This window comes from Stegodyphus dumicola, chromosome 10 (assembly GCF_044657685.1).
Source record: "Stegodyphus dumicola isolate Sdum_Otavi_A_Nest chromosome 10, ASM4465768v1".
NCBI classification, from domain to species: Eukaryota; Metazoa; Arthropoda; class Arachnida; order Araneae; family Eresidae; genus Stegodyphus; species Stegodyphus dumicola.
Genome location: NC_140777.1, coordinates 118,380,113 through 118,396,275, shown reverse-complemented (window position 1 = coordinate 118,396,275; position 16,163 = coordinate 118,380,113). Strand labels below are relative to the sequence as shown.

The 16,163-nt window shown below is 32.5% G+C and overlaps 1 protein-coding gene across 4 annotated transcripts in view; it reads left to right on the top strand.

The window, feature by feature from the left end:
- The first annotated feature begins 7,591 nt into the window (after positions 1-7,591).
- Positions 7,592-16,163, top strand: part of LOC118204323 (BTB/POZ domain-containing protein 6-like) — a 60,273-nt gene continuing 51,701 nt past the window's right edge. Inside the window, exon 1 of one of the 4 annotated variants that reach the window (XM_085825441.1) lies at positions 7,592-7,795. In XM_085825441.1, the coding sequence (XP_085681567.1) occupies positions 7,789-7,795 (7 nt within the window). In that variant the 5' untranslated portion in view covers positions 7,592-7,788. Of the gene's footprint in view, positions 7,796-7,842; positions 7,875-16,163 lie in introns of those variants that run through there. The other 3 variants (XM_085825438.1, XM_085825437.1, XM_085825439.1) reach the window with 3 other exon arrangements.

Here is a 16,163-nt window from a genome sequence, read left to right as displayed (position 1 = left end):
TAGTTACAAATCTGAAGAAGGCAATCAAATAATAATATGATACATTCATTACTTTTTTAACTGCTGATTTATAATAGATGCGCATATGAATAGCACGAAACGACAGAAAGTTGAACTAAAATTATATCTATTAGTGAAAATGAAAGAAAGCATATTATTATTTGTCATGTAAATGCTTTCTAGAGTAGTATTATGAAGCGTGAAAAATATTATGCTGTCAGTCATTTTCAGTACTTTTTTAAATTGTGCATTTGCCATGTATTGAGAAACGAAATTACCGAAGTTTAATATAGAAAAATGACTAAATGGTATAAGGGTAAATGTAGTGCAGTTTAAATGTAGTATGTTTAAATCCATGAATTTTTAACTCGAAAGCTTACATTAGAATTAGTCTTAAATTTAAAAGAGTGTGTATAATAAATGGCTTAAATGACTTAATTCTCTTCAATGTAAAATATATTACTTACCATTAATAAATCCATTAATCAATAAGGGGTATATTTTTGAAAATTTTCATTTATTCGTTTATTTACAGACGTATTAAAGTCTAACCTAAGATACCGTTTAATAAATTCGATTTTAAAAATTTATATCTTTTTTAATGGTGCAGATAATGAACAAATGTAGAGAAAGTAGTGCAGGACATCACGAATAAGCAGTTAAGACTGAAGACACTAAAAGATTTATCGCAGATACTTAAGTGCCTTTTTTTCCCTCTTGAAAGCAATCTGATAACAATCTTGTATGGCGGATTTACACAAAGAATATTCCAAAATTTTCCAGAATTTTTATAAATGGGTGCTTTGCTTCAGGTAGTATATAAATCATCTCAGAATTTCTACTGCAAAGAAGTTAGTTGCAAGTTTTAATGTAGATAAATAAATTGGTTTATTATAGTAAAAATATATTAGGAATGTCACTTTCTTAATACTGCAAGGTTTTATGGTTCAGAAACACTTTTATTTTCATTAATAATTATTCCTTTGCTTATTTAATAGGATCCTCCCAGTGATTTATACGCTTTAACAAAAGACTTTACTCCTCGGAATTTCGAGTTTGAAATTTCCGGTGTTCTTTTCCGCATTTCCTCTTCGAAAAGGAACTGCACATGTATAACAGTATTAAAGTTTAAGATGTACACAACCGTTCGAAAACAAAAATTACAGTTTAAATACAAATTTAAAAAGGAATATATAGAGAAGACTATTCTCTACATAGATAGATAAAATGTAATCTTATTTTGATATGTCTACATATTAGAAAATTTTACTTATTAGCAGATTTTAAAGATACTAGGTTATTTTATTACTATCAGTGTCATAAATAAAATATATATTTAACGCTATATAATGTATAGAAAGAATTAGAAATTTTACTACTGATAAGGAGTAGAAACCTATTTTACTTATTATATTTATGGTATAAAAATGCATAGCTGCAAAATATCATTATGAATTTTTGAAAGAATTACTACTTTATTTATTCAATTTGTTATTTTGGTGTGCAGCTTCCTTTCTACAGTACAGAAAATAAATAAAAGATCTTGAGTATCATCTATTGGCAATAATTAATTATCTTTATATACAGTTAACAAAAACAGTAAGTGCAAAGAATAAAATTTGTACGTTACACAAAGTGTTAAGAAAATTTAAAACACAACTGAAAGTTCCCCGAATACATAATTCTATATAGTAATAATTAAATGCAGTGCGCTGTCATAGACATGAAGAAGAAAGAATTGGTAAATACCTCTGTGATGATTGCTTTCGTAAGAGTTTCCAGTAGGATATAGCTTGAATCAAAATCCAGGCTCAAACTTTCAGTTTTTGTAGCTTAAATCTTGGTTGAGAAACCTAGATCTGATGTTTTTTTTTGTCTGAAATATTCAAACTTGGTGGTATAAACCTATGTTGAAATATTCAAATTTTAGAGTTCAAAGTGTTAAAGTTGAAACGCTTATTTTGTCATAAATCTAGGTTAAGGTACTTAAACTTTGGTGATTTGGCACAAACGTTGAGGTACACAAGTAGCTGTGCGTAGGAACAATTCACAAGTGTGTCTAAGAACACAGAAATGACCGATCAAGTAGATAGTTTACGCATGTAATCAGTCGCTTAAAAACACACGCATGACCGAATACAGAAGTAGGCCCAGAAATGTAATTAGAGTAATTTATTTCACTCATTGACTCATACAAATTGGATTGCGAAACATCAGATCACTGTAAAATAACAACCGACTTTTTACATTAATTTGATAACTTCTTTTCCTGCCTGCTTGATTCCGAATTACTCGATTTAAAATTAATAAGTTTTATTTTTTTTAGGTATAAAAGATCATTTCCGGAGCAAAGATCTATGTCACAAACTTCTCTAATGCCAGTAGCTTTTCCGGATTAATTCTAGAGAACGGAAATATATGCACCTATATACCCCTCGCTATAGTATTTAAGTTCAGCCAACTGGAACATAGACCGAATACCCTGAAGTTGTTTTGTGTCTTGTGCTCTGGAGCAGATCTGGAATTTATGCTCTCCATCATAGATCTCGTTAATGGTCGCAAATTAGATTTAACTTCAACGCAGATTTAATGCGATGTTAGATTTTGTAGATAGATGAAGTAAAAGTTATTGCGAAGATATTATTTATTTGTTTCCTAAAGTAAAACTTAATTCGATAAAGAAAAGTAAGAAATCAAAACAATCAGACTGAAATGTACTAAAAGTGTTTATACTTTTACTGTACACATCAAAATTCTTATCTCTAAACCTAATATGATGCAGTATTGGAACAATTAGAAAACAGGACTTTTGACTATGAACTTTCCTAACATTGTAGAATCATCTACTTTGCGTTAGAAGCTGGCATACAATTTAATTCAGTACTGCATTAACAGGTAACAGAAGTGTCTTTGTAGCATTCTTCGGTTTTTCACATTGGTTGCAATGCTGACACTCCTTAGATTACTCCAGGCGCCTTGACTGATGTAAAGGCTCTCACAAATCAGGAATGCCAAAATTTTATAGTAAATACTAACAAAGTATAGGAACACTGTACACTTCAACGACATTTTCGCATTAGAAGTAGAAAAACAAACTATCAAAGTAAAATCTCCACATTTAGGAAACTTCCGCAGACCTTCTAGGAAGATGCATTGAAAAAGGGTTACAACAAACTTCTTGTAATATCTAAGAAGAAATTTGATGATCTACAAAATTTAATTACCAGCAAGCAATATTAGACAAAAATCTGAATCCTATAACTAGTTCTGTTTTCAACTTACGTAAATATCAGGTATTCTTTGGAAACTGTTCCCTTCCTTTTGTATTTTGACTAATGATGTAGCATTAAAATATCAAGAATGCCGTTTTGTAATTTTTTAGAATATGCCACAATATTTTAACATCTTTAAAAAACTTCATTTCTTGTCTCTAAATGTTTTTGTTATTATGATCAATGAACTTCCAGTATATATCAATAAAATGTAAAGAAAGAAGATAATAACATTAAATAATATTAATTCTGTAATATTTTATGGTTATTTTTATCAACAGAAAACCCTTGAAGATTTTGAGTGAGCCTCCAAATTTAGTCTGCAAATTTTTTAAAACCGAGGAAAACTTTAAACTCATTTATATTAAAATTTCATTATTCGAGTTGTGCCAGCACTGCATTTCGTAAATTAACTAACGTTAAATTAATTTAGATACTAATGAAGGGAGCCACTTTCGACAAATTTTTGGCGACCCGAGACATTAAATATGGAATAAAATTATTAATTTTTGCCCATAAAAATTTATTTCTTTGGTAAACAATATACATTTGAAAATAAATTATTTCAGAATTTATGTTTAATATACAAAAAGTAATGCTAGAAAAAATCATATTTTAATGAAACTGACATGCTTGCTTTTTGTTGCAATAACAAATTAAATCTTGGTACAATTGTAGAGATATTAGGTTATTTGGAGGCAGGAAAGATAAAAAATTAGCACTCGCCTTCGCCGGAAGTCGAACCACGGACCTCTGAAATACCGGCTCAGTGTGCTGACCTCTACACCACGAAGACACGCTAGGAAGGTGGGAGAAATAACTTATATACTTCCCCTTTTAAAGGACGACTGGGGGTTTTAGGGGACCCAATTGCCAATCGTGGTTGTGGAGAATCCTCATCTAACACCCTTTTAGTTCGGGCGTTTATGGAAGCAAGTAAGATGAAAAATTAGCAAACGCCTTCGCCGGGAAACGAACCACGGACTTCTGGAATACCGGCCCAGTGTGCAGAACCACTACATCACGAAAGCACGATAGGAAGGTGGGACAAGTACCTTATACAATATTAGTTGAACAAGTCCTTTTGGGCTTTTTGTGGCAGGTGATTAATTTCATTAATGTCCATTAATGTAACTTCGTTAAAAGTTTCATTATTGCAATTTAAATTCACGTTTCTTAATTTAATTTCCGCGACTCCAATAATTCGCTTTGCCACCTTAGTTAGAAAATGCTGGCCTAGACAGAAATTTAACTTAAAAAAAAAAAAAGCTTCTTCATGTAAAGGTAGACGTTTGAGGTCGCACAGGTCCTCCACTTTCCACGGGCCCTTAAATCACTGGCCGGATTCAAGGAAAAGCAACGATATAGTGTTAAATAACATCAAACATTCCTTTCTTACGATGAGTGATGAAGGAAACCCCAAAAGTCCAGATGAAATTTATCCTCAACTTCTTAAATACACTATCGAATGCAATAATTTTTGTGAAACAACCAAATCTGTGTGAACGTATCGCAATTAGATTTACAACAACCATTAACTAATTAAGAACGCATACTTACATTATGGATAGCTTAAGAGAATTTATTTAATTAAGACACTTAAACTTACCGCATAATGTTAACAGCTTATTTTCTTATTTTTCCAACTCTAATGTAAACAAATATGACGAAGGTTTCTTCGGAAAGTCTTTCACAAAGATATATCTAACAAGTCTTCGTTCTAATAAATATACTATGCTACTTGTCTGCGATTTTACTGGATCATCCTCCAACGTTTTGACAACTGGACACCTAACTGCCAGTTAATGTGCAATCCATGTTCAGCCATCCGTGTATATTAACAAAGAAAATGACAGATTTAAATAGAAGCTGGAAAAGCTTGTTTCTTTTACCTCATTTAGTTCCCCTGTCATTAAACGTTCTATGTAAACAACGCAAACACGCGCAAAAATATCACAACGAAGCAAATGCTTTAAGTTATTTTACTCGTAGCTTAACTCATCGGTCATTTAACCACAGTCACCGATGATGTTGCTCAGGTTCAATACGTTCTTACACAAAAGCCTAACTACTCGATCGTAACGCCCCACAGTGGCTTTTGAGAGCCAACGGAATTTCGCCAATTATTAGATTATTTCTTTTGAAGATATGCTGATATAAAGAAATGTGTTTTCTATTTATTCGCGGGAATAGCATTCAAAGCATAATTAGAATATACAAAAATGTTAATATTTCTCTTAAATGCTAATAATAGATTTGAAACATATAAAAAAATCAATGAAAAAAAGGATTTTTTCCCACGCTAATAATCAGCAATACATCATATGTAAATAAAGTTGAAAGTGAGCATTTAAAATCTGTAAGCTTCAAGACTGTAAGAAACAAATTCTGGTAAAGACATTAATTTTAGATGCACATATATGATGAGAACTTTATAAACCTAATAATGTCAAAGTATGTCAAAACTTTAAAAATTATTCTTGTTGACGTCGAATAAAAGCTTTCATAAATAAAAAAAAAGAATGCCATTGTTGTAATTTCAGTGCATCTGGATGAACAATATCATCTCGTGTCGGCCCTGAAGGCCACAATCACGCATAATTTCCTAAGCAGAACTAAGTGTTCCAGAGCTTATCTATGGTAACAACACTACGTTAGTTAATACTCTTTGACATAACTCTTTTGCGCCGGAATTCAGTTACCCGTTTTTCCTTGATAGCCGCGTCAACTCCGGTTAGCAACTCGCTGTGCAGCTTACTGACAAGGGTTTTACGTTTTTACAGATACTCTTTGTAGGTGATACCACGGCAATCTCATGAGATACAAACTATGATCTTTTTGTTACTCAAATCGCACTTTGCGACTCTGCTGACGGGCTCACCGTGCGCAGATTACCCCCCTTTTCTGTGTTATTGTTACGTAACAATAACACAGAAATTGTTATTGAAGGAAATCCGCTTTTCATCACAAGTGACCATCCGATTCAGAATTTTGTCCTTGCGTTGACATTCGAACAGATTAGTGCAGGCCTGAACACGTCTGTCTTTATCTGCTTGAGTAAGCTCATGAGGCACTCAGCGATTGAACTTGTAGGTCAAATTTATGCAATGCATAGCGGGACTAATAGACATAGCCACTAACGTCTAGCTCCTTAGCAAGCTCTCGAATAGTTGCATACTGATCTTGTTCCACATGTTCTGGCAGGCGAGTCTCATCAACAACGCAGGCGGCCAGAGCAGTCTGCTTCTTGAGTGTCACTGTCCTTTTTTTTGAACTTCAGGTAGCAAACCTTCACAGTGTCATATGATACAGTTTCTAAAGTACCACACATCATATGGTGACATTCTGAAGCTGATTTTTGGAAACAGAACTGGAATTAAATGGTGGTTCTAATCTGGTAGCGTGATAGTTCCATTTCAGACCACCTTGTACTTAATGACAACGATATTGTTTTACAAATTTTACAACATAGTGTTCTAAAGCAAGTCTCTTTCTTTCAAGTTCCAAAAACGTTTGACAAAATATGATTAAAACCGCCAACGCGAACTGTTTGCACAGACGATATTTGCGAGGGCGAGAAACTTTCATTAAAACCTGATATTCATGTACCAAAAAATTATCTAATAAGAGAAAGAGAATAGGTTATTACTGTTTATCCTAAAATTTTGTGCCACTTGGAAAGTTTTCTTTGAAGTTAAAGTTTTCATCATTTGTTCATTTGTAGTTTAAATAACAGTAAATTTTTAAAATGAGTTCAAGATTAATTAAATGTATTAGAATCATTTGAAATAAATGTCAATCTTAATTACTATTATTAACTGATAGTATGCTTGAATTAGTAGAAAATATCTTGCAAGAACAAACTTTAGATTTCGCATAGAAAAATGTATAAATTTGAATTTTTCCTTTGCGTTATTATGATGAATTTTTATGCATGTTTTGATAAATATTTAGCAAGCGAAATTTAAAACTTAGTTAAAATACTTTTTATTCTGTTGATAAGCTTTTTTATCTTGTTAAAATTTACATATATATATATATATATATATATGGGAATGTCAGCTATTTTCGGGTTGTGCATTCGGCCCGCATGAAATTTCAGTTTCAGACAAGTGTCCTACAATACTGCTTACACCTAAAAATGTCATACTTTAGTTGTTTCATTAGTTTATTAGACGCAGAAAAAAAGCAAGTAATAGAAAACTCAAAAAAGAATCAATTCAAAAGGCATCAACCGTGCCTCAGCAATCGTGCGTTGATAACGTGTTTATCATTCTCCGTCGCAACAAGTCACGTGGGTGGTTTTTTTTTTTATTTTTATTTTAGATTCGACTGGAGTACTTCCTCATCATAATTTCGTTTTTCTTACGTTAAGATACTGTTTATCGTTGGGATTATTTTAGAAATTAATGTCTTTCGTTCGATTAAAAACAGTATATTTCGTAAGATTCATTAAATTGTGTTCACTGTAAGGAAACTTGTACAGTATTAGAGGCGTGTCTATTCACCGGAAGGAATGGCAGGTAAAATATATTATTTCTTTCCGCTGCTAAAAATGGCGTAGGGAATGAGCTATCGTTTAGATATTACGGGAATTCCCGTGTAAGTAATGCGCTATTGTGCTGTTTTAGCATTGAAATATTGCTTTAAAATGTGAGCATGTATTTTTGTGGAATTATTTTAGTATAGCCTGACTAGTAGAGATTTCGGTTGTAAAATTTCCATTTGGTATTTTGTTATCTTACTCTCGGATTGAAAGTTTCGTTTTCACACCAATTACACAATTTTCTTAAATGTGAAAAAGACAGATGAAGTATTGTAATAATAATGATTAATACATGTATAAAAACTGCAGCATTGTGTTCACTTTATTATGATTTTATACCTATGAGGTGTCTTTAAATAAAAAACAATAAATTTTGTTTGATGGAAATCATACTAGTTTTCCTTCTGTGTTATTACTATAAGTATAATGGTTACATTAGTATGGTATTTATAAATGTTTACAACTTGGATCACGGTTTTGTTTCATGTGATGAACTTGTCTACTTATTGTTTATATTTAATGACAGTGTTTGCTTAAACGAGTTTGAAGACTTTACTAAATAAAAAATAATAGAACAAAATGAAAAATAATAATTTATGAAAAAAAGACAAGTACTTTTCTTGCAATTATTTAAAAATATCTTTATGTTATGATGTCATTTAATATAGAATCATAACAGTAATATGACACATTAAAATAGTCTATTAGAATTATTTAGTTTGATTTCGTTTTTCTTGTTTTAAAGCTTGTCTTCCACTTGTTATATATGTTTCATGAGTATATTTGTGAAAAACATTTCATTTTTAAAAAATGGAAAAAAAAAAAAAAAAAAAAAAAAAAAAAAAAAAACATTAACTTTTATGAAAGAATAAATATCTTAACTTCATTCTTAAAAATCTTTACGTTGGCATATCAAAATGGAATATTAATAATACTGATACATTTAAAGCAGATGTTAGTTCGAAATTAATTGTATGCAGTTTTAGTACTATAGGATTTAACCTAGAACTTTGTTTTGCAAGTATTTTAAATGGTAATATTGTGTATTATTATTTGATATTTGCCCTTTTTACATTTGGAGTAAAAGTTTTTAGAATTTTGTATTCGTATATGAAATTTTTAATTGTAGACAAAACTGGTTAAGTGTGATAAGAAATCAGAGTTTTTTAGGCTGGAGAGAATCAAGTTAAATGAATTTCGTGTTCGAAGTTTTCCAGTTGATAGATGGATGGGTGATGAATGGCTAAAGCGACAGAATACTGGTAGTTTTCCTTGGTTGAATGAACTGTCTGCGTTCTGTTAACATGGTGTTTGTTCATGTGTAGCATAAATTGATTAAAAAAAACTTCAAGGAATCATCTGCATCTATGAAAGGTAACCGTACTATATCTAATAACGATTAGGTAATTCAATCCATCATGGCTTTATTTAACTGGAATACGAATAACAGTTAAGTATTCTTATTATGCTGGTTTTGAAAATGGGCTCAATTTGTGACAACGGTGCTGTTTTAACCATTATGGGAAGTTTATCTGTTAATATGTAACTTTAGAATGTTTTTTTTTCTGAAATAAATACTTTCTACATTTTTTTAACGATATGTTAAAATTCAAATTTTAATGTTGTAAGGTTTATTTTAGATAAGATCTACTTTTATGTTAAATTTTTTGGACCTTCTGTTTCTTCTATCGACCACCATAGAGGGTATATTATGTTGATTTTAAATAGCGAACAAATGTTTAATTGAGACATACAGTTGTGGCAATTCGCCAGAATGCTACTTTTTCTGAGACGTCCATCTGTGCGCCGATCGAGATTTTGGTGTGCGGTACGTATGCATGTATCTCGCATAACTCAAAAACGAGTAGCCTCAGAATGTCGAAATTTTGTGTATTTGACTGGATATAACATGTGCATATCATAATGGGTAAAACTCAAATTTCTGTTTATTTTGTTTCTGAAATCTAAAGTTCGGTATTTGCAAGGGAAATTTCTCGATTACAATTTATAATTCCAACATAACGACAGTTAAATTAGACTGATATTCCTTTCAAATATTTCTAGCGTATTCAATTAATTATTAAATAATTTACTTAAATTTAACTCCCCCCCCGAAAAAAATTTCTTTTTTGAAAGGATTCCAGAATTTAACCTAAAAGTTAATGTTTTGTATGCTGTCACTGACCTCGCAGTCGACAAGTCTGCTGTTACACTTACTCCTACAGACCCATTTTGTTTCTTTTTACAGTTTTCTTCTTAAGTTGACTTTACCGAACTTTTTTTTTGTCTTTTTATTATTAATGCCTTGTGTGTTTATTTTATTTATTAACTATCACTTACACCGCATAAAATTCGATTCAACAGCAAAATCCCAAACTATTTAAAAACAGCATATCTTTATAATTTCTGATAGACAGTCTCGCGCACTGAAGAAAAATGTTTTATTCCGTAAAGTGTTGCCACTGGCTCCATGAGAAATCTCCGAGTTTGTCAATAAAAATTTCGTTAAGAAAAGCGCCATCAATTCATATATTGCGAATTGAGAAATATTGCGAATATAATCAATATTGCGAACTCAATCGGATACCTGGAGAAGAACTGGCTCCAAAGTCTGTCACAGCTTTAGTTCACATTGCAAGTTTAACAAATTTATATTTGTGGAGGTTTTAAAGTAAAAAAATAATTTACTGCATTTCATTTAAACTTATTTCGTAGAATTTCATTAGATATAGATTTCTGCCCATACGACTTGAAGTATTTCATGTAGTGCAATTTCTTTTCTTAATTTACAACGTGTTCTGTTTCAAAATTTTGTCACTCCTTTTGCTTGGAAAAAGATATCAAGTAAGAGTTTTTAAATTATGAGGGTCTTGTAGCGAAATTTGGCATCGTCAGTGTTTTTTGGCAACGGTTATAGTTATTAAAAATGACTCGTTCTGAGGGAATTCAGAGGAACTGGTCACGCATCCCAAAATTCCATTTTAGTGAACTCCAAATTTGCGTATTATACAAAAACATTTTACAGAACGTGAACTAGATAAGAAAACAAATTTGAAATTCAAAATTCAGGCTTCCAGGCGCTCATGTTCGAGTGGAAGACTACATTATTTAAAATTTGATGGGTCTAAGTACTGTTATTTTTGCACAGTGCGAGAAACATACATACATTCGTGCAGTTTCTTCATTGTTTAATTTTTTAAATATAATACAGGGCGGTAATATTTGGTAGCAACAATTTTGAAAAGTGATACGCTGTTTTTAGTGATTCAACGCAAAATTTCGCTTCGAGACTAATATTCCAAAATGCCGTTTCGAGAATAATATCCCATTAGACTAACATCTCATTCGAAGCATCGTAAAGGCCTACCTGAGATCTGTCTTTTAATGTAAAACACTTAGATATATTACGAAAACTGGAATGTACGAACTCCCGACGTAATTTACCCAATTCCGCCCCAGAACTCCCTCCCACCATGATGAGGCAATCAGCAGGACTTGGGAGGGTTTGGAAGCACAAACTGATTTTAAAACTACATAACACTTTTAACCTTCGAGGAAATACTTTAACATGGATAGCAGACTTCCTGCAGCAAAGACATTCTAAGGTAAAAGTTAATAAAATTATCTCAGACTCTTATAGGCTCAGCCAAGGTGACCCTCAGGGATCGGTTCTTAGCCCTACGCTCTTCACCATGTTTATGACTGGTTTGGAGAAAGTGCCTTCTTCGGATGTAAGAATCGGAATATTTGCAGACGACATTGTTCTCTGGAGCTCTAACACTAATATTATCAGGTTCAATGTTCCGTCTTACTTTCTTTGGGAACATGCACAGACCTGACTCGGAACAGGGAGCTTACTAAAGCTATGATCAATAAATGTGGGAAGTAGACAAGATACACAGGAAGGGTATACGAAACCCTTTATTTTTCACTATTTACAATAATTTCCGTACTTCGGAATACAGAGACCAACTACTTGTGGTCTGAACGTAAGAATATAAAAATATTTAACTAAACTCTAACTTAACTTTGGAATAATAAACGTGGAAGATTGGCCGTATATTAACAGGAAGCCGTATGTAGTACAGAGAACTGTTAACACTACAATACGTTTAAAAAATTATCACGAGGATTAAACCTCTGGCCTGGAAGGCAACCAGCAACCGAGTAAAACTTCTAAGGCAAGCGGCCTGCTTCGACTAACTCCTTCCTCGCTTGGCAAAAAGCCACAACTTAAGTACTTGGCGTTCGCCAGACAAATTTGCATAAATAAATTAAAGCTTTTAATTCTGGCCTAAAGTAGAAAATAAGAAGTGATAGTAAAGATTTAAAATAAAAATAAACGTTAGTAAAACTTAAGATCCTTACAATATAACTGAAATAGAATTGAAACATAATAACTCTCTGACAGTTTTGTCAAACTTTGCTGCAGAATTGAAACTATGTTTTAACCCTGCCAAATCAAGTGTTACTTTTTACTGCAAATAAGCACATTTATAAATATCAGTCTAAGTAGACGCTTAATAATCAGGAACGTACTTACGAGAAGCACTCTAAATATCTGGGGATTATCCTAGACCATGAATTCACATCTCACAAGCATATTGAACATATTGTTCTGAAAAGTAGAAAGTGACTAAAGATTCTTAAAAAGATTTGGGGGGGGGAGCTGATGCGATTACCCTCAGAACTACTTATTTGACACTCATTCGTCCCATACTTGAGTTCGGATTTCCAATTTATTGCCTCTGATTCCTACCTGAAGAAATTTTAAAAAGTTCAATTAACTGCTGCCCGATTATTACTGGCTTGAGGCACAGCTGCCCTAGGGAAATAACCCTTTTTGAGGCCAATTTACAGCATCTTCAGACTGGAAGTTTGTTATTTAACAAGATCAGCTGATCTTGTTAAATAACAAACTTTCTAGTAATGGCCAATACAATAAAACTCCAGCGTACTTAAATAAATGGAAAAAACCGACAAAGTATAAAGAAAAACACTTTTTCTTGCCTAGTTGATTGCAAAAGCCTACTATTTTGCAATGTTGATCTTCATTCACGGCACTGCTGTTTAAACCCATCAGAGGAACTCTCCAGGTTTCACTTTCGCTGTAAATTTTCCACGTCTCAGTTGGCCTTGGAGGTAACAGACAATAACCCCCCAAAATGCTACTAAGATCTTCACAGATGGCAGCAAAATTGCTGACTATGCAGATAGCGCTATTTATATTGCGATCCCGAGAGGGAAAATGACACTCCGTCAACGTAATTCAGGTCACTGTTTAGTTTTCTGAAGTGAATTGACAGCAATCAATTTAGAACTCGAGGTGATTATTAAAATTAGTTTTAATTATATAAGTGTAGAGTAATTTAATTGTTATAAAAATAAATTATATTAATGTTTTGTATTTTATAATTTCCTGGTCATTATAGAAAGACGTTTCTTAGCTAATGATTTAATTTTCTTAATATTTTGACCAGTTGAAAGTTAATATATGAGAGTTGGTAGTGTATAATTGAAAACTTTTAACTTTTGAATTTGATGTGTCTCATATAACTGAAGACAAAATTTGAACAAATGATTGCATTGACTAGGTAAATTAAAGCTGACTAATTATCATAGTTAAATAGTAACATAATAGTTAAAATTTGAATTAATTATAACTATGGCTAGATAAATTAGAGCTAAAACAAAACTTCTTAATTTTATTATTCAGAGGAAGGTCAGTGCAAATTAGATGCCATTGAACAGAAATTTTAAAATACACTTTGAGTATGTTAACTTTTCATTCTTAATTTATAAAAAAATAATGCAAAGAAAAATTCCGTTTTCAGCCGATCATTAAAATTATATAGAAGTCAAAATATCTTATGCTTAAAATTCTTTAACTATTAATTACTTTTATTATGTGTATTTTCATTTCTGTTCAGGTAAAGTTTATTTTAAGTAATTAATGTAAAATATTATTTTAAACATATACTCTAGTTTTTAATGTATATAAGTTAGATTTTGAAAACTTTAAAAAAAATTAAAACTTCACTCCATCATATGTAAAAAATACAATAAAAATCTGAAAGGGTTTAGATTTTAAGGATCGCCCAAAAGGATTTGTTAAGGATTTTTGCGTTCTCGCTGAGCTTGCAGTGTTCCAGTCTGCTGTTGCACTCATTCTTGCTGACCGATTTCTTCTTGCCTTTTTAGCTTATTATAATTAAGCTTTATTTTCTTCGCACTTATGACATTTACAACTCAACAGCAAAATTACAAATATTTTAAAAGCAGCATACAAGGTGTGACACAGAGAGAGAGAGAAAAAAGAGACTGGTCCAATAAATAATTTTACATGCAGAATTAGTTCTCCGTGGCATTATCACCTTCAAAGTAGTTCCCTTCAGCATTCACACGCTTCTGCATTCGGAGCAGCCATTGCTGGTAACAAAAGCTTTGGAACGAGGTTTTTGGAACGATCTTCAGGAGATTCTCCATTTTTGCTTGAACCTCTTCAGCTTAGGTAAAATGAGTTCCCTTTAAGAAATATTTAACTTTTAGGAAATAAAAAAGGTCGCATGGAGTCAAATCGGGTGAATAAGGAGGATGCCCCATCACAGTATTTTTTTTTCTGGTCAGAAACTGCTTGACAGATAGGGCCGTGTAAGCGGGTGCATTGTCCTGGTGCAACAGCCATCCATCACTCCACAACTATGGCCTCTAATGTTTTCACGTAGTCGTTTTAGTACTTCAGTGTCGTAGTATTGATTAACAGTCGGATCACTGGGAACCCACTCAATCATTGCAACTCCAAACAGTTGTTGCCAACTTTACTCTTTTTTCAAGCTACACACTTAGTCTCGTATTTTTTGTGTCACACCTCGTATGTTTAAAGTTCTCGATGCAGAGTTGGCATGCATATTTATATTTTTTTAGTCGTTTCTCAGTTCATAATATAAATGTCAATCTCTTGGTAAGATGGCTTGATAATAATTTTTTAGCCTACTGGCGTTAGTCCAGAAGGGCTGTTAGTCTCGAAACGGCATTTTGCTTCATTTTGCTTCGAATCACTATAAACGGCTGTATCACATTTCAAATTTTTGCCACCAACTATTATTCCCTTGTATTACATTCAAAGAGATGTACAGTCTCGCGCTGGAGATAAAAATGTTTTATTTCTCACAGTGTTGCCACTGCTGGCTTTCATATGATATAAGGTATTTCTCCCGCCTTCTTAGCATGCTTTCGTGGTGTAGTGGTCAGCATACTCCACGGCGCGTATTCGAGAGGTCCGTGGTTCGAGTCCCGGCGAGGATGTTGCCCATTTTCCAACTTTCCTGATTTCAGAAATTACCTAATGTCTCTACAGTCGTTGAGTTTGTTTATCAAAAATTTCTCAAATTCTTATAAAATCTGTGCGCGTCCGTCTGTTAATTGTTTGTGGCATTATCTCCACCGGAATGGCTGGGGGTTGAGTCTCGAGAAAGGTACACCGGATTCCAAAAATCTGTGGGAAACCATTTCAACCATTCTCATTTTCGTACGTCTTTAATAGCCGAGATATCAATTTAAAACTTTTAATTTTCGCTCTCAGTTTTTCAGAGTGGCAACAGTAACTGGAGATAAAAATCTGAGTTATTTGGAAAAGTGTTGCTACTGCTTGCTTTCAAATCACAGTTTGTAAATAAAAAAATTTGAAAGTTTTACAAAATATAAAAAAAATAGCATTGCCAAACATTAACTATATTATTATTAAAGTCATATTCTGACGTTGAAGAAAGCACTCGATTTCATGTGACGTCATTGTATGTCGAAAATATTCCGTTAATGTCAGCATTTAAGTAAATAGCTCCTATTGGCAACTTTTTTGTTTCAGGTTAAAATAATTGACACGGTGGGTTACTGCTACGTTAATTCTTTTATTGATGTTGAGAAAAAGTTGTTATATTACATTAAATTTACGGGGAAAGTGCAAACCGTCCACTGCTTGGCGCGTTTTTAAGAAATCCATGTACACATCGACCTATTTTCACTTTAAAAAAAAAATCCCAGAATTGCACAAAAATTGCACTCCCTTGACTTTAACCATGTACACATTCATATACATTCACGTAAAAAGTCAAAGAAAATTGACAAAAATTCAATTCTTCTTACTCTTGTAAAAAGCGCCAAACAAACGCCAATCAAATAGGTGGACGATTCTGCACTTTAGCCAAATTTACATCATGACTTCAGGCGTATACATATTAACTTGAAGTGTCCAAAGTTTTTGTTTCCTGGTTTGGCAGCAAAAAAATTTTACCAATTGGTTGTCGCTTGGAAAGAATGAACTGATTTCATTCATATTGAAAAATTTT